The 20,268-nt window shown below is 43.2% G+C and overlaps 1 protein-coding gene across 1 annotated transcript in view; it reads right to left on the bottom strand.

Annotated features, from left to right (window-relative positions):
• Positions 1-19,657, bottom strand: part of pcxb (pyruvate carboxylase b) — a gene marked incomplete at its 5' end in the record, with an annotated part of 237,021 nt that extends 217,364 nt beyond the window's left edge. Inside the window, 8 exons of the mRNA XM_079215460.1 lie at positions 4,864-4,947; positions 6,909-6,976; positions 8,593-8,710; positions 12,343-12,488; positions 12,979-13,144; positions 15,782-15,872; positions 16,524-16,617; positions 19,522-19,657. Coding sequence (XP_079071586.1) covers positions 4,864-4,947; positions 6,909-6,976; positions 8,593-8,710; positions 12,343-12,488; positions 12,979-13,144; positions 15,782-15,872; positions 16,524-16,617; positions 19,522-19,657 — 903 coding nt within the window. The remainder of the gene's footprint in view (positions 1-4,863; positions 4,948-6,908; positions 6,977-8,592; positions 8,711-12,342; positions 12,489-12,978; positions 13,145-15,781; positions 15,873-16,523; positions 16,618-19,521) is intronic.
• Positions 19,658-20,268: the final 611 nt, after the last annotated feature.

Consider the following 20,268-nt stretch of genomic DNA (forward strand, 5'->3'; position numbering starts at 1 on the left):
CAAAAAACACTAAAAAAACTGAGTAGGTGAGGCTGCGTCACATGCGATGTCAAATGCAACAAAGTCTTCACTGTCAACGCTTCTTACCCACACAAGTACAATAATTGAATTCCTAATAACAGCAGCACAAAGCATCAGACATAAACTCCGGCTTTAGGTTAAACTGATAAATATGCCATGAAACTAAAACTGCAGGCGCCGAGGCCTCGCTGACATTACAGTCACCTATAAGCACACAGCTGCTCGCTAAACGTTGAGCTAATTAGACCGATCACACATGTGCACACGGTGTGTTATGGCTAACAACCAGTGCTAACTGCTAGTCTCATTTTGATGACATACAGCATGAAAACATACTCTTGACCTTCACACATGCTAATGAACTGGTGACCTTAAGCAGGTTCAAATCTTTGAAAGAATAACATATTACATTGGCTCAACTGACGTTTTTTGTGCTTATAATCCTTCACTGCAGCTACCTTTGCCAAATCCCGATCGTGATATAGAGGCTTGGACATTTGGCAGAAAACATAAAGACGGCTCAGGGAGTCACTGGAAAAAGCCCAAAGTGTGGGTGAGACAGTGAAAATAAATGTCAGGATATAAATATGGCCAAAGGCAGGGTTGCATTACCATGTCTGGACATTAGGGTTAAATATTTGAAAAATTCCACAACAGAGAAAACCTCGAGAACCAAACAAGTGAGAGACATAATTGCACTATCATATTGACAGAAACATACGTAGACCCATTTGTTTGATCTGGCCAAAAAAAAGGGCTTTTGCATAATCTGCTGCCATTATACAGTGTGTCTAATTACCACAGAAGGATGAATAATTAACCAAATGATCACATGCTGAAATATACAGATTTTATGCGGACAACCTGAATTGTAATTTGGAGAGAAAAAAACAGTCCAACTGAAAAATATCATAATATCATTGCGCAACTGTCTACTGGAGGTCTGATGTGTGTGTTCCACCTCACCAATACCATGTGAACGATCCCTAGCTTGCTACATGTTGCTTACAACGCACAAAAACAGCTAATGCCTTAACCTTATTGATTCATGATACAATTGTAAATATTTGAATAGTCATAATAACGACCAAAGAAGGAATTGTTGTGGAAATGTATTATGTTGTACTTTTTAGATGAATGACTTTAAACAGTGTGCATGCAGACGTTGCAAAGAAAAACTCACCACCAAACCAATGCATCTTATGTCTGAATTATGCATCTTACATCTGTATTATGTATCTTATCTCTGTATTATGTTGTAGACTCAACCTGATGGGTGGAAGAGCATACGAACCCTTTCTCACAACAAGCAGGAATAGCAGCACCTGCCAAGGCGTATAAGGCATAATGTACAGTTTGTGTGAAATATATATATTCTGTAAAACCTTTGACTGGGAAGGAGCTCCATCCATTCAGCTGAATTAATTCAAAGTGTCTGTTCAATAAAATACTTAAAGACATTTGAGAGCCTTCTCATCGCATTTACTTCTCATCGGGACATTAATAAGAATAATTTCCACCACAGACCGGAGACGACAGGAACTGGACAAGCTGGCCAACACCTGCAAAAACACCTGCTCCCAGAGTGGAATAAAAACCCATTTCTGAGACGTTCATCTTTTAATATGCTAACAAGAGTTGGTTGCCAGTTTGCCTGACTGTGGAGCCCTGATATTGATCTAATATGATATCTGAGGCATGGTATTTTATGTCTGTCTAGTTACAGTCCATCATAGGAGTGTGCAGCATATGCGTTGGGAGGGTAAACCACAGCCCATGTGGGCACAGATGTTGCACGCCTCACAGGCAACATGGACAACTTGTTGATGGTTGAGAAAGGGGGATTTATGCCTTAAGTAGGTACTCAAACCCACTTCCCGTCATCAAAACTAATGCTCACCAAGCAAAACCAAAGCACAGGGGTCCTCCGCTTCCCGCAGAGTATTCTCCGACGGACTGGTGCATTCAAACCTTCTGAAACCACCGACAGATGCAAACACTTCAGATACAACTGCTGCAAAGCAACACAGATATCGGAGGTATTAGAAAAGCAGAAATCATGGCTGAATGAACAGGCAATGAGGCGCCAAATCAGGGGTCCAATCACTGATTATGAAAACCTCACACTGCTATAGAGAGATGCATCATTAATAGAATAGATCAGGACTGGCTGAGATATCGCATGTGTCGGTTAAATGAAATGTCAGCCATAGTTGTGTCCTCTGAAGACACAAGGACAACAAAGTTGAGACATGGCCGCCAGACAATCAGCGGGCTGGAGTGAGGAGAAACAAAATAACATCTGCAAACGGGGATGCAGAAATCAGCTGTCTTAGCACATAAGTGGGCAGTTTGACAATATCTCAGATTTCCCCGTGAGCCCTGGCTTGAGAGCCCCCTCTGAGCTCAAACCCTTTCAACCGGGAGCCGCAGCAACTTCCTGCAGCCGCCAGTGTTGCCAGGCAACTTTGTTCTCTAGGAGGTTCTATCAGGAACCGCTGTGGCCTGCAATATGGCCGATAATGGGAAGATGGGCAATACGACCAGACGGCGAGGTAAAAAGGGGGGACAGAGCACCACGGAGCCGCCCATTAAGACCACATAAGAGCCGAGGAATGGCAGGTGTGTGCGGGGTGATGGGAGAAAGACGTGAGTGTGTGTCTTTTTACTTCTGTGTGTACACCAGATGTGTTTTTACAAGAGTGGGAGACTTTTAGTGTCGGTGCAGGCAAAAAGCAGGAGAGACTGCATGTGTGCATATGGGACACGATGGCGGTTTAATGTCCGTTAACACTTTGCCATGACATTTCAATGAGCTGCCGATTCAAATTAAAAAAATACTCCAATTACACTGTAAATCGGAACGCACACATCAACGTGTCCAAGCGCCTACCTGCGAGTGCAGCGCGGAAAGAGTCGGGGGAACTGAATGTCTTCACAAGAATGGCAAACTGTGGGAAACTGGCCACCTGAGAGAACAACAAGTACCTGGCAATGTGTCCGTTTGTGCACAGTGAATAACCGTCTCCATGATTTCCTATTGTATAAGGACCCCAGAACAAATTAAAAATAGATGTCTCTCACGCGCATGAACACGCGGGCTGCGACAAACACACACACGCATTAATAATACCCAGCTAAGTACCAAAGTTCAGCCCCAGCGTTGCTGAGGGAGCCGGTCTCAGTGCCTGGAGTGAGAGCTGGGTTCTGCTCTGAAGTGAAAGCCTTCACTGTGGGGACTGGCACAATGTGAAATGCAATCACAACACATAGCAGGGAAATGCAAGGACGGGAGTGAGGGAGGAGAGCAGGTCTAGAAGAAGAAAAAGGGAGGATGAGGCTGTGAGGAAGTGAGACCCCTGGTGATAATCTGCAAACGCTGCAGGTTCGATGCTTCAGTTGTGTGTGTGTGTGTGTGTGTGTGTCTCCTTATAAAATGTCTCTATACACTATTATCTTACAATACTTGTGAGCAGAGATTGAAGACTGGAACATTGATAAGCTCTGGGACTCTTTCATCTGTACTTTTTTATGTTTTGGTGTAATTTATTATCACACTGCAGCAACTGCTCGTCTCTCTGTTCGGGGCTGAACTCCTGATATGTAAGCATGATGTAAACGTGTAGAAAAGCCGTACTTCAATCTGTCTTAATAGAGCTTGGAACTGAAATCTTGAATTTGAGGTTTGGAAACAGAAGAAAAATCTTCCTCCTGCAACCATCAACAGCGAGCGCTCTCGTCTAGACAGCCCGTTGCGATGGAGCTGAAATGCGTCCTTGTACCGAGTCAATCGAAAGTCCTCTCTAGAATACTAAACGGGTGCACACTGTACTCTTGTTGGAACCAGTTGTCCACAACATTGTTGTTTCAGGAGCGACATGAATGGCAGGAGCTTGAACAAAGTAAACTACTGGAGCGAGGTGACATCATGAGTCTCACACAAAGTTTCTGTCTCTCTCCCTCTCTCATGTAACCACGTCTCCATCAGTACCATTCAAGGTCATTTCTTTAGCAAAGCCCCATTCTCTTCTTCCCCTCTTTACCTCTCTCCATTCCTCAACTGGGCCATTACCTGAAAAGGCCATTACCTGAAATCTCCTCTGAGAGATGAGGCTTGACTTTTAAGTGATGCTGTCATACTGTAGTTCAGCCAACTTTTCGGCAATACTAAAGCCAGACCAGCTGTGATATAATCGTTTTTAGAAGGCTAAATACTAGGAGAGCTTTCACGGTGCGGGAAATGTTTTTTTTTTCTTTACCTAAGCGGCGTGCACAATTGGTGACAATAATCATAAAATTGGTCATGACAGATGTACTCAAAAACTGCTCAAACACTCTTTTCCAGAATCGCATTTACTGTCAGCATTGTTGACATCCATTTCCACCCATTTTCAAATTGCATTTTCACAGTTTTGCACAGCACTAATGTGCCCTTCATTTGAATCACAGGTAGACGCCGCATTAAAATTCCTGGGGAGAAAATTTAACAACTTCTTTTAACAAGTGGTCAAAACACTGCAAAGTCAACGTGCTGACACATGCCTCGACAACATAAGAGGAAACACTGCTTCCTCGTGAAAAAGCTTCCTTAACATCCATGAATATTTAACAATATTAAAATACACAGCTATTCATTTGTATGCTTAATGATTAAAATGTGATTAAGGAGGAGTTCTTAATTCATTCAGGACCATTTTCCCAGAATGTAATGAAACGCTCTAGTTAACCTGAACCTTGGGGAAATGCCTGTATGACACTGAAATAAGAGAAATGGGAAAAGAGACAGCAGAAATCACAATAGCTGCGTGTGTGACGGGTATTGGCTTCAACACAAAAACACACCTGTTTGGCGAGGTTGACAGCGTCGGCGTGAAGTCGGTTTCTCAGATGAGGGTCCAGTTGGAACGCAGGAGCAATCTCCACCACCTTGGAAATAACAGGATTTAATTTATAATACACGATAGATATGCAAATGCTTCACCGCCGGCAAATCCTGCACCTTGAACAGCTTTATTAACTCATTATGACAATTACAGGAGCATCTGGGTAACACAGTTTGTCAGTGCATTTCCAGCCTAGGTAGAAACTAATTCTCTTGGACGTTAGTGCTGATTTTGACACATCAGGCCTCAAATGATCATTGAACGAGAACCGCACCCACCCGACCTCTTTGAGAGCCAATCCGAACAGCCCAACCCACAAAAGATATGCGTTAATCAGCCACCTGAACCCGACTCGGACTATTTACGAGTAAGCTTGGTGAGAAACCTGCCTGACCCGCGTCGCTCATAGACACCGTGTCACTGAGTGCATTAGCCTTTCCATCGTCCTGCTCTGTCTGTCTTTGGTACTGGGCAGGTTGTGCACAGGGGGTTATCGGAGAGATTTGGGTTAGCAATGGGTGAACCAAAAGAATAAAGTCGCAGGCCATAAAAGCAAAACAATTAACTGAAAGAAGCTAAACTGCCCTGTAGATCTGCAGAGTGAAGTGATCTTTTTTTTTTTAGGCTCATCGAGTTACTTCATCCATATTTAGCAACAGTATATACAGCAAACCAATCATAATGTCTCCCAGTTTACCACCGAGCCTTAAAGCAGACAGTGAAAGTACCACAGACTTACAGTTGGCTTCCTACTAACAATTAGTAAATACCATCATTTGTTTTCATTTTCCATGAAGTAGCCATTGTGTGTTATACAGTACGTGTCTCTTTAGCCTCAGAAAAACAGATGGAGTGAATCATTTGACATTCAGCCTTTCATTCGGTCTTGCCACGTCTGCTGCATGTTGGAGGCTGCTCCGTTTCATTTTACTGCATCCAACGAGTTAACCCAAATCCAGTTCAAAACAGTGCGATTCGTGTCAGATTAAAACAAATTCAAATAAAAAAAACAAATCACTCGAACTCCATTAAGAGTTTAATCAAATCATCACCCCCCCCAAAAAAACCTCTCCAAGTATGAATACCACTTTCAAGACATGGAGGAAAGCTAAAAATATCTGCGCTCTACCATCCCTAATCTATCTCAACAGGCGACTATTCTTGTTTCTGAGATTCAAAAAGATCTTAGATTAAGGGCAAAGGCAGATTAAGTCTCACAGAATCAAAGAGCAGCAACTCTGGCATGAACAGAGACGCTAATATGATTATGATCTATAATTTGATTAAAAAGGAAAAGGAAGAAAGTGATGAAAACACATGATTGAAACTGCTTCAAAGTGACAATAAAGTAATGAAATATTACACATGTTATTCAATCTCCTCTGATGAAAGCATTGTTATATTGAGTGACAATTTCAATTCTCTGTCTCATTTGGTATTCAGACTTTTTATTTGTTATTTTGACACTCAGGTGATGCTGTAATACCCAATTTCTGTACAGTACCAGCCCCCAAAAAAGAAGATTGAGGAAAAATAGCTCCAGCTAATGAATGACAATCAATTTGATATTATATGCTATTAAAGAAAGAGGTTTTGTTGATCCAAGTTGATCTGGTGGAGAATTATGTAGCTGTTGCTGAGACTCACAATCACCCAGCATTAGCAGGAGCTAATTGTTATTGGTACATAATCCTCCCTGCTGCTCAGGACATCTATGATAGCCAGGGCCACCAGTGCCATAATAATCATTGCTATAATCAGGCCTAGCGGATTTATTAATGTGTTGCTTAATTGGCTTGTTTCCCCAAATATAAAAAAGGGAAATAAAACACTCTGGCCTCTTGTATATTCAGTAAGACTGCAGTGCTTGAGGCTGTGATTCCTCCCGATGACCTTTGTTTAATCATCCACTTCATGCTAATCTACGCAATGCTGCAGAAATGCCATGAAGATAATCTCAAATAAATTCAAACATTAAATTTGGTGGGATGAATTTCACTTCACCTTCTGGTGCCTCCGCTGAATGGAGCAGTCTCTCTCGTAGAGGTGGATGACATTACCGTATTTATCGCCTGGGGAGAGACACAAAGAGAGAAGTAGGTGAGACAATAACAAAAGAATATTAGATAATAATCAGGGGGTATTAAAACAAAATGGGCAGAGAAATAAGCATTCACTGGTGCTAAATTCACTCTGATACACGTCCTAATGATGGCCGCTTTAGAGCTTCGTCAACACAACTCAACCTGCATCACACATGGCTTAAAACCAACCAATCTGTACAGAGCATGAAAAGATACATCTTAAGTGTGAAAAGACAGATGGTCGCATCTCATCGTGAGGCTTCTTCTTGGTTGCATTCTTGCACGTGTACAGTACATCGTGTTTTAAAAAGCCACACTTGAATGTCTTCACAATTTCTTCAACCCTCACAGATTTTTCCATTAAGTACATTAATGTGCAGCAAAAGACTGGCCAGGAAAATGTGTGATAATGGGAAGTAAAAAAAATTGAAAAAAAGCACAGCCCCCACAAAAAAAATGTTTTATTATGTCACAGCAAAACTGTAAAAGTTATTATGAAGACTCACAGCCAAGGATGATCTCTACAAGATAGTACGGTGGGCTGCAATCAACACTTATTTTTGTTGTGATACAATCTGTCAATTATTTAATAGATTGTTGATTCTATAAAACATTTTTAAAAGTGGATGCCTCCAAACGTCTTGTTTTGTCTGACCAATACAGAGGTCCAAAACCCAAAGATATTCAGTTTAAAATGAGAAGCTAAAAGGGGAAAAGAGAGCAGGGCAAAGTGATGGTGCGACTTAATACATGTCTTTGCTTGCATTTATATTTCTCCTTTATTTTGTAGCGCTACAATTTACCGCTCAATCTTAACGTGCATCAAAATTTATATCATATATTCAAACAGAGATTGCGACCCAGACACATCTCACACAGTAAGACTGTGTTTAACGGCGTAAGAAGAAGAAGAGGCTGAAGGAAAGTTGAGAGAAAAACACCCAGGCATAGGAGACTAAATGAGAGAGTGGGAGGTTGAGAGAGAGAGAGAGAGAGAGAGAGAGAGAGAGAGAGAGAGAGAGAGAGAGAGAGAGAGAGAGAGAGAGAGAGAGAGAGAGAGAGAGAGAGAGAGGAGCAGGGCAAAAAGAGAGTGGGAAACTGAAGAAGAAAAAACAACAACATTGAACTGAAAGTGAAGGAGGGAGGTATGATAAGAGGTAAGGCAATACAAAATTAAAAACAGAAGGCTGGCAATGACATGGCTTTTAACAGGTAATTCAGAAAATTCCCCAAATCCCTCACACGCACGCCCTAAAGACAATGATTCATCACAGTGACCACCCACCCACACACACACACACAACAATAATGTTTAAAGTGCAGATACACTTCCTAGAAGTGTCAGTGTTGAATTTCAGTTGGAGAGCATTGAGTGGTAGCAGAGCTACGTTGGCTATATTGAGAAGAAGTAATGGCTGGGAGAATCCTCTGCTGGCCAATACAGCTCTCGCCATTCATCCGTCTCTCTTCCTTCCTTTGCAATACCAGAGTTCAAGGACTCGTACGCTTCTTGCCTTCTTAATGAACCGAGATCAATTCACATAAACAAAAGAAACGGACGCATAGTTAAAAGCAAACACAAAGGAAGTCGTAAATGCACTTACCGAGGATCTGTACTTCAATGTGTCTTGGCTTTTCAATAAACTTCTCAACAAACAGCGATCCGTTCCCAAAAGCCGTCAGGGCTTCAGAGTAGGCCCGCTGGTAATTCTCCTCAAGTTCCTGACAAACAGACGACAAAAATCCATACATGTCAGACTTGGTGCTGCGATTCAAGAAGCAGGACAGTCACAGCAAAGGATTGGTGTGGTTTCCAAGGCACAGGCTATACATCAAGATCCTTTAAAATCTCAGTCAGTCAGTTTTATTTAGCATAACTTATAGCTCCACTTCTATTGTCCCACATTCCTTTTCCATTCCCCGTCATTCACATGGAACGTTTTGCTTTCCCTTTCTTTTGACACAAATGTTTACACGCCCTGAAGGGAGAGAGATTCTGCATGACATCTCTGGGACCAGGTTTTGGGAGGTCACGAGCGAGCATACTGGGGGTCATGACACAATCTGTTTATGTCAGTCTATGACAGCCGGCAAGCCCATTCAGCTTACTCTACTGGGGAAAGACTGAGTCGCCATGCCCATCTTCATCGGTCATCTCAGAGCCTTGAGAGAAAATGCTCGTGGGAGGCAAAACAAGTTTCTCACAACTTGAAAAAATAAAAATGGCATCAATGGAAAGCGTGATTCTCACGGATTGACCAGACATTGTACCACTGTGTAAAAAGGAAGTCAGTGCCTAAACTGTCCGACATCTGATCAGACCAGATGAAGGAAACCAATCAGAAGGAGATAGCAGCATCAGGGTCAGCCGATTGGCTTCATGCTGTCATGCTGAAGGCCTTAAAAACAGTAAAACTATTTAAATGTAATCAACATACCGTGCATTCCAACCACAGGGGTATATTCATTGGCTCACAGTAAGTAAACATGACTCTGTATCATAAGTCTAGGTCTATAAACACAGGGAGAGCACTCCAACAGGACTCCATGTCTATTTAACCTCTCCGTTTCTGATCATGTGTCATCTTAATTCCTCCGTTCCTTTCTTCCAGTGTCTGGATTCATGAGTTTGAAAGGTGCTCACCTAAAGCAACACAAACTACATTAGTTACATAAGCACTTGACAAAAGTGGAACGTCTACAATCGTCCGTTTCTGGTCAGAAAACAATGGCTTCTACAGCGGTTGAAAGAAATAAACCACATAATGAAATGGCCACTTGTAAAAACATACTTTTTAAATACTAAATTAAACGTGTTGGAGAAGGAAGTCACACCCAGCAGACTTGTCAAAGCACTGACGCACCTCTATTTTGACTAAATGACTTTCGAAAGACTAAAGTTAGCAGAAATCCATTTGCACTCCTTCCACATCCATTCAGTCCATCTGTCAGCTTTCGCCACTGGAGCTCCGATACGTGCCGTTCTGTTGTTCTCTTGCTCTCTTCCTCTTTGGGAAGGCACGTCACGTCAAAACCCTAATAAAAAAAAAAAATCTGGCCCTTTAATTACGCCTTGCTCATCAGTAAACGTACACATCTAAAACCTACAATATGTTGAGGATCGTTAAGCTCACTTTTAATTCAGCATACAAATGACCCACGAGCCAGTCTTAATAGAATACAAAGGCAGCCTACGCATTGTTGCGAGGGGTCCCAGCAGCACAGAGAAACCTCTTTACAATTTCCTCACATCATATCAGCAGGAGCCGCTGAGGCCCCCGTAACTCAATTGAATAACTAGAAATGTCAACAACAAATTAATTAGACCGGGGTACAACTCAGAAAAGGTCATGCTTTCAAATGGTTTGACGACTTGTGAGGCTCAATGACTTCAGTGCAACACAGCTATTGCCTGCGTAGATCAGAGAGTACGGCTGAGTGTCGTACAGCGTCCACAGAGCATTAGCACCTTTTTTCAATTGTTCCAGTGAGGAGAGAGCATACGCGTCCGCCTGAAAAAGCTCTACATGCAGTGTCCTTTTCAGAGTCCTCCGATGGCGTCTACTTGAAATGTGGTATTTTGTGGGTAAAAAGTTAAAAAGTTAGTGATGCTTTGCATGCCCTTATTCAGCGTGGCTTAGATAGTATTAGTTTCTTTAGGAAGCGGCCATGAAGGACGATGAGGAGGCAACGCTCTGTGCAGCTCTGATTCACCGCTGATGTCTTTTATCTGACTGGACAAGAACCAGCTGCTTGCCGGAAAAAAGTTTGACATGGTCAAGCTCGAGAGGCCGACACAGGGGCAAAGAGACCACACACACCCACACACACCCACACACCCCTCACCCCCCCTCCAGTGCCTCCACCACTGCTGGCCTGAGCAGCAAAGCTGCCTCCGGGCCTTTGCTATAACAAACGGAGGTGAAAACGTGACACTTCCTGGTTTCTCTGAGCCTACAGCAGTTTATTTTCCCCTTTGAGACACATATTTGTTATTAAATCATCCACCAAAGGACATTAAACCCCCTTCTCATGTTTTGGTGTTCTGGGGAGACTTTCTGTTGTTTTTATTTTACCATTAATAATTTACAATATTTTGTAATAGAAAAAAAATCCTAATTACCCTACCAGTGAACCATGGCAGGTACAATGGTGTTGTTGGACCTGCTTGGCCCAGTTTCCAATAACAATCAAAGGAGGTTAAGAGTGTTTTCCTTGGAGGTTTAAAGCATTCTTTATTTTTCCACAAGCTTCTCCCAATACACCACTTATCTAACGGCCTGAAAGCAGTACAATTATAGATCAACATGCAGCACACAACATACTGGAGATGAAACAAGAAGCAATATGTGTAGACCATCGCCACACTTGTGAAAATTGTATGAGGTAGCCTCTTAAACAGTGTCTTTAGTTTAAAAAGAGACCAAGTGTGCATTCATCCTCCTTGTTGTTCTCGTTTAAAGTAGATGCTGGCAAAAATGTAGCGCAACCCAGCAATCTGGAGGTGACAGAGCACACAGACTTTGACAGTGTGCGAGTCAGCCATAAAATTGTTATTTCCACTTTTATTAGAAACCAGACATCTTATACCCAAGACCTCCATACGCAAACTATAACTAGCGAAGGAATAGGAACTTAAATTTGAAGAAGCCGGTAATGTTATGTCGACCCGATTTCATATTAGCATGCTTTAACAGCAAAACCAAATGAATACTAGATCGATTCAAGAATAACATGACACAAAAAGCCTGGTTTCGGCCTACATCCCAGTGCTGCGCGTTCATCACTGTGACAGCCCGTCATTGCTGTCTGACTGAGAGGCGGGACATGAGGAGGACGATGATGGTGATTTTCTTCCCTGCTGCTTTCCATCTCCTGATCGTATTTCATTCATGTTGCGCAATGTATTTTGTACGTCAGGGCATTCTAGCATATAAGGATTGCACATATTGGATACTTGACGCACTGCTAAGACGCATTAGCTGGGTTTCATAATCATTTACACTCAGCTACAATATCAAAAAGACATTATTTTCGTAACGTCCTCTGAGAATGAGCCTCCATCACGCAGAAATCACTCTGAAATTGCTTCTGTCACCCAGCGACGCCAGGGTACACACACCCAAACACACAGAGTGATTGGCAGCCTGATAGATAAACCACCAGGTTGATATTTCCAAGACATTTCACCTTCATTCAAAAATAAACAGAAAACTAATAAATATTAGTCCGGGCCTGCCAGAGGTCAAATTGAGTTTGGACACGCGTCAGGACAAGATTTGGGTCGCTCGAGCAAGCTGTTGCATCACATCGCTCACATATGTGATAATGTGGAGCAGCGGGCGCCGACTCACCTCGTACTCTCGGACCACCCTCATGCCGCGACCGCCTCCTCCGTACGCCGCTTTGAAGATGATGGGGAAGCCGTACGTTTGGGCGAACACCTGCGCTTCCTGCAGGCAGGAGAGGGGGGAATCTGTTCCTGGGACCACAGGCACACCTAGAAGGGCAGGGGAAAAGCAAAAACACAAGTGAGAAATGTTTCGCTGCACAATATTCTGGATGCTGTGCAGCAATAAATGCTTAGCACATTCATTTAGTGGGATATATACACGTCATATATCATGCTAGAACACCAGCCACTACTTTCACACCGCATTTGAGTCTGATAAGGTCAAATTGTGTTTTACAGCAGCAGGAAACTGCTTTATAGCTCAAAATAGGAAGAGGGCGCGGAACATTGCATATGAATAGAGCTTTGTTTTTCACCGTTTCTTGCAGTGGCAGATGGAACAAGTTAAAGGCTGAAAAATATGGTCTAAAAATGAACATCCCCCCACAGACATAATTAACGCTTGGAGAGTAAAAGCCTTCAAGCATCAGACTCCAGCAATCATCTTGTCTTTGGTCTCAGCGCTACAATTATTTGATGTTACTAAAATACGACCTGTTATATAGCAGGTGTTCCACTTCTCCGGGCCTTTCCGTACCTGCACTGATGGCCAATGAACGAGCCTCCACCTTGTCTCCCATCTTGCGGACCGTTTCCGGGGACGGTCCAATAAACATGACGTCGGCGTCCGCGCAGGCCTGAGCAAAGTCTGACCGCTCGGAGAGGAAACCGTAGCCCGGGTGGATGGCGTCCACATTGTTCTCCTAAGAACGGAGAGAGGCATGCATGCAGAAAAGGTTACTCCCATTCATTACATTTCTTTGTACCTTTTGGCTTCGGCCTCACTGCTTATCAACACATCCCACTGAAGATAATTAAACTGAGAAAGGACCGAGTCCAATGCTCACCAACTACTTGCTTTAACACGTTATTATTAAATCACATTCATGCTCAGGATTGCGCAAAAACTATTTGCCAGTGCAACCCAGAGAAAGGAAATGTTGCCCAGCCAAGCAACAGGAGTTCTGTTAAATACAGAGCCACCACGGGGCCCCGGTTAACACTTGGCTGACTACCGGTGAGGGGAAGGAAGAAGAGCCATCACACATGCACTAACCTGCATGCTTTAACCACACGCTGTCTGCTGGCCAGTGAAAGGGACGTATGCATCACTTATGGCAAAAAGGGACTGTGGGCTAATGACACACTTCATTCTCATTCCAGCTCGGTTGCAATCGCCTTAATCATCATCTACTCAATGGACACCAGCAGGAAACTGAGCGAGTAGACAGGCACACATAATCTGAGGGTCAGGGGGACGGTAGTGAGAGGAACACACCCACAACCACAACCCCACACACACACACACACACACACACAATAGCAGACAGATACAGTAGCTGCCGAGCTTGACAGATAGAGCCATCTTTAGATCAGTATGTGCCATCTGCTCTTGGATACGAGGCAGACTATAATTATGGGCTGTCCCGTTGTTAAGGGAGCCGCTACTGGCAGGCCAGAGGAGGCATAGAGCCACACACACACACACACACACACACACACACACACACACACGAGAATGCAAGGAGACACGGACAGTTGGTGAAGCAGGATTATACACTCACGCTGTCACAGTTGCAAGCAGACGCACACATTTTTACATACAAGGTCACACACAGAAGGTACCGGGACAGGCATGGATGGTTATTTTGGCCACACAGTTACAGGGTGATAGACAGTGTGAAGAAGACGTACACTGAATGTGAAAGTACAGGAGAGGAAGAACACAACGGAACACACACACACTGCTGGCATGGGGTGGCTGGGCTCCCAGATAGGCAGACGGATTTTTGAGAAATGAGTTGGATGGCGGATGGCTCCCGGCTTGGCTCTGTGGCCACATGCCCACGCAGAAAATTATAAACCATGAGAAATTGATCTTAGAAATGATAATGAACAACTGGCAGCTCGGCCTGGAGGACGAAGGGAAGACGGGACGGAGAGGATTGGAGGCAACAAGGGACCAGATCTGATCTAATGCAGTGAAAAGTGGCAGTGGGGAGAAAAGGAGAGAGAGATGGAGAATGATGGGGGGTAACAGGAGGGAAACGATTAAGAGAGTTTGCAACAAGAAACAGGAGGAAGGGGGAAAGAGCGGCCAAGGAACAATGGCCAAGGGAAGGAAACAAGGAAGAGATGAAACGTGATTGAGGGATGGACAGAGAGAAGTTGTTTTCTTTTCCTTCCTTTCAGCCAAGCTAAATATAGACCTCGGGTGAACAGAAAGGAATCAAATGGATCTGCCTGTCTGCTTCGATGCCGTTGAAATACATCAAGTTTTGCTCCATCAGTGACAGCTTCCAACTTCAGGAAGGTAGCTGGGTTTTCCTAAAGATCAAAAGTAAGGTGAACCAGCAGAGAGCATTTTTACCTACTGAGAAAAAAACTTTGGTTGAGTCAAAAACATCGAGCCCAACACATCAGGGAACACAGTTGCATATCTCTCTCTCCCAAAACTACTAACTTTTTACTGCAGCTTCCTGTATCAGTTGGATTAATAACCTACAACGTGGTGATTATTTTTTCACTTTGAACAAAGTCAGGCAAGCCGTTACCGCCCGATTCCAGTTCATATCCTGGTTCAACCATATGAAGCACTTAAACATGCTGTGTAAATAAAGCTCATTATTATATTGTATTAAGCAAAGTGTTGAACTTTTTCTTCAATGCTAAATAAAGACAGATTATATTGTATATCTTGGGTACGTTTTTGAAGATGTAGAGACACTCTTCTTATCCAAATCTGAAGGCTACTATTGGCACCACTTTACCGTGCAAGATGGAGCCGATGACAGAGCGCTGCTCTCATGAGTGCGCTGCGTACATGCAATATGTCGTCCTGAGATCAGCCAAAGCACAAGCTTTGAAAAAAAGGCCTGGGGGGGCCTGGCAAAGACATTAGAAATATATATATTTGTAGTCCTTAGTACGAGTGGAGCTACAGATATGCTGGATCCACCGCGTACCGAGATGAAATTCAGTAAGGTCTTTTTTTGTGAGATCTTCCATGCCCATGTTTCAAAGCGCACATCCCCAGTTCTTAATGTTTGGCCTTCCGATGATTATTTGCAATCTTCAAAGCCCGAACCGAGTAAACCCTAATGACATCGCTGGGGATACTTTCTCAGACTTTGGACAGCTCCTCCAGGGCCACAGAGGTCATTAAGCATTAAAACTATACTCTCACAGTATTAACCATGACGAGGAAGCTAAAGTTGAAACGTAAAATCCTACCGTTTCCATTTCTAAAAGTGAATCAGTTTACCCCGTAAAGCAAAAACAATGACATTATTCTTTAGTGGGGAAAACCCTTCTTAATGCCATCTATTATCATCTGTTACCTTGGCTACTTGGATGATACCGGGAATGTCCAGGTATGCCGCAACAGGTGGCAGACCTTTTCCAATCAGGTAAGCCTCGTCTGCCTTCTGCCTGTGAAGACAAGGGCAAAGGATTTAATTTCAATGTGATGGGCAGGATGCAGCAAAAGCAAACAATACACACAGATGGGCACCAGCTCTCAAGCACATAACCATTATGTCCTCATGGCAGCATATCCAAGCTCAGTAGTGTGGGCACCGGTACTTAGTCAAATGAAGCCTGTTTTAATTACTCAAATGAGTCCTCCAATCAGCCTTCTTTAGGCTTATGTTGTATACGGAGAAGGGAAGACAGGCAGAACCAGGTGGTGCGAGCATATAACAAGCTTTACTAGTCAGTGAAAGGCATTTTAAAAGATGGGAGGCATTAGAAAGTTGGGGTGGAACAGAGAAAGCTGACAGCGAGGCAGATTAGGACGTTGCGCTTGTAAACTAAGCAGCGCGATTACCTGAATGTTTGGGATGTCAATACAATTATACTTATGTCCCTACTTAATAGCGAGCGCGAAACAGGGAACTGGCCCAGGGCGCTGAAGAGGAGCGAGATGCTCCCTGAGCTTCCTTTAATTGCGGTTGGCTCTAATCAACTGGTCGATATCCTGCAGTGGCAGCCCAGCAGTTTACCGAGACATCTGTCGGTTACGCTTCCTTTACTTAAACCAGTGTGGACCCATTTGGCTCCAGAGTGGCAGAGCGGACGCACCTGTGCATTTGTCCCGTGTCTTGCTCGGAGTAGACGGCCACGGTTCGAATCCCCAGTTCAGTGCAGGCTCTGAACACGCGGATGGCGATTTCACCTGGAAGAAGAGCGGAGGACAGGTGTGGTGAGTGGACGGTGCAGGATGCGGTTGTTTTACTCATTTGCTTTGCCAACCGGTTTTCTTTCTTTCTTTCTTTCTTTCTTTCTTTCTTTCTTCCCTTCACTTTTATCCTCTTTATTGTTTAAATGAGCCTTTTCTTTTGTTGCACAGTTTAGCGGATTGTGTGCAGTGGGAGGTTGCACTTCTTTGCCTTTCATCTATTTTTCATAAGCACATGATTTACATGATTTTATCAACATCTTTTGGCATTGGCCCGATTTCGCGACACGCTTCCGCTGAGAGAATACAATTAACTTTGATTTTCTTTATGCCATACATGAGATGTGAAAACAAGACAAATCCATCTGGTGTGCTTCATCATACTGTGCAAAATATCAACAAGAGACTGCAATAAGTCTAACGTTTCTTCTCAAGTTTGAGAACACACAGTGTAAAATCTCTGCTCCAGACAACCAAAACACTGCCTGCCTTTCATCTCGCTGTCACTGGAGCCAAAAACTGGTTTTTATTAAACAACACACATTCCGGGGGAGGGAAAAAAGTTTTGTCACTGAAAACTAGTAAGATGTGTTGAAAGGGAGGACAGCATTCAAACATTTGAGGAGTGTTGAGAACAGAAGCGAGAAAGAAAGGGAATTCTGGAGAAGGACAACAGTGGGGGGCATAAAAAGGATGGAAACATGAGAGGAGAGAGAGGAGAGGACACACCACGCAGATGAAATGCAGTGGACCTAAGGTGAGAAATCTAGGGAATGGAAGGTGAGGACACACAGAAAGTAGAGAAAAGAATGATGCAAGAAGAGACAAAGGACATAAGAGTGTTTAAAGAATTGAGGTAGCAAAAGAAACACACAGTTTGGCAAGTTCAACAGCATGACGAATAAGTGGAAAGGAGACAAGAAGGCGGTGGAGGAGGGGATACGAAGTAAGGAACAGCAAACAGGAGCTAGCTCAAAAAGGATGACAGCAATGGGCTCAGAAGAAAAGCACATGACAAGTGCGGGAAAAGACAGGGGCCCAATCCCAATGTCCCCCCTAAACCCTCAAACCCTGAACCCTCAGGGACTTTCTGAGGTCAGCTGCTAAGTGGTTGAGTGTGAGAGGCTGTGAGGGCTTGAACTGGTGTAAATATGAATGGGACAGCACTTTGCTGCAACATATCATGTGACTACATAACAAAAATATTGTGTACAACGGTGTATTTATTTTACACTTTTTAATTCACTGATTTGAACGTCTTCCTGTGTGTTTAACGTCACATTGCTATGAACTGTGGGTAATTCCCTTAGGCAAAGTCGGCATCTAATGCTGACTTATGGAAAGAGCTCAAAATGTCTGCCAGAGAGCCCTCAAGCACTCGACGATTTAACAATGGGACACCCCTAAACCCTCAAGGACTTCACGGGAGCGCGCCTCAAAGTCTGTGAGTCCGTAAAGGTGGAGATTGGGATTGGGCCAGGGAGTGCAAAGGGAGGAAGGAGAGGAGATGAGGAGACGAGGAGTGCAAAAAGGAAAGGAGAATATTAGAGGAAAGCGCAGAGAAGCAATGGCAAGAGAGAAGACGTGCTTGGTGAAGTAGAATCTGGGCTGATATGATGTGATGGTCCAGTCTCTCTTTTCATCACATGCACACGCCCATGCACGTGCACGTACGGAAGCCAGGCACGGTCCAGCGCACTGCAGTATGATGAATGTGATCTAATGTGGTGTTGATATCACGTCAATGTGAAGGAAAGAGATTGACATCTCAGAGGGTGTGTGTGTGTGTGTGTGTGTGTGTGTGTAAACTTGTGGCAGAGACCACAATCTTTTTAAATCACATTGATGGATTAAAGCAGTTATGTAGAGCCTTTACGGGAGGGTAGACATGAATGTATGCATGCATATTCAAGATGCAGACTCGTGTGCAGCAGGAGGCCGACGAAGTGCCACATGTGTTGGGAATTAGCGTCGTATTGGAAGCCCACGCGCCAATCAATCTGAAATAATGAAGCTGAACCAAATCAAGCACTTTAAATATGTCTGCAGGTGTGAACATGATGGGTGGGTCTAAAAGCAAATTTGAATAAAATGCATTGATTTGTAACTCTAATCGTGGACGTCACCTGGCAGAGTCGACTTTAATTGCACAGCGACAGCCTCTCTGGACAGCATTAGCATTAATAGGCAGTGGTCCGGTGATTACAAGTATTACCAACGCCCGCCAGTCATGCTGACGCCGCATGTAATAGCCCTGCTGGCGACTGCTTAGTGTTCAGAAAACTCTTGGCTTCTCGATAGTTATATATTTCCAGTCAGACCTGAATGCCAAAATCCACTGATGGTCATTTCTAGCAGCTTAGAAAGGAATAAACAAATATATATTTGCATATTGGCGAGTTCAATTTGCTTTTTTGGGAAAAGAAAAACAACCATTTTAAAATAGTATAACAGGTCACACAGATATTATTTTTTTGCTTTCATAAAGCCATATTTAAATAAATAGAAAACATCCGTGACATAATGTACGCATAAAAATAAAAAAGGAATATTAATACATACACCCTTAAACTAAATGTCCAAGCATACAGTGAGGACTGTGGGCACAGCTCTGTTTCCAATATTCTAAAAAAGAAAATATTGCTTTAGGATTAAAGCAAACAAAGCTAGCTTGTGCAGCCACCCACATACAATGTGTGCTTAAATATTAGCATGTGCCAAGTAAAACTTTGGCCATTAAATATGAAAGAGTCTGTTCTTTTGCCTGGAGAACATTGTAAAAGTTGTAACTTCTTTTCTATCAGTATAAATTAAACTGTATTGAGTTTAATGGTGCTATCTGAACTGCTCGTCTTATTCGGAGGTGAACTAGTCCTGTTGGGCCGGGGGGCGTGGTCTCACCTCTGTTGGCCACCATGACTTTCTTGATTGGTCGATACTCGCTCCGCGGGGCAGAGTGGGTGAAGCGGGGGGAAAGACACGCCCTCCTTACAGTCAACAGGCCGAGGCCGCCTCGGACTACAGTGTACCTCAACATCCTAGCGGGGAAAAAAAGAAAGAATGTTAAACATACACACTGTCTATACGCGTAGCAGCAATACGTGGCGGGAAGAGGATGTTACAGAATACAAGTATATTAAATGACAAATTAGTCAAATATGTAAACCATTTAGCTAGAAGTAATTAAATCCAGATGAAAAAATTAATAAAAGTGCCTTGTCCAAAACCTCAAACTCCTATTTTCTTATAATCTCCATGTAGAAACCATCTGCTAAGGTCAGTTTCTTAGGTAAAAAAAAAAGATGCTTTAGGGAAAATGAAAAAATAAAAAGATTGTAATGCTTTGAAAGTGATTAAACAAGGAGTGATCCCTGTGTAGAGATTAAATCTACTAAAGCGGCAAGCTCTATTAAGTTATTGCCGTGGGTTGCGTGTTCCTTTCATGGCACTTTCTCCAAAATATTTGAATTGGTGTTACTGACATTTAGAAGGAATCTTGGATGATTCCAGTACTCAGAGAAAAAAAAAGTACTACAAGTACATAATTTGACAACTGTGGTTTGCTATGAATGTTTGTGAAAAGAGTAAATGTTATTACAATCTGTGGATTAGCATCTATATGATGGCTGGAAGTATAGGAGCTCCACA

The sequence above is a fragment of the Taurulus bubalis genome (assembly GCF_910589615.1).
Source record: "Taurulus bubalis genome assembly, chromosome: 3".
Lineage (NCBI taxonomy): Eukaryota > Metazoa > Chordata > Actinopteri > Perciformes > Cottidae > Taurulus > Taurulus bubalis.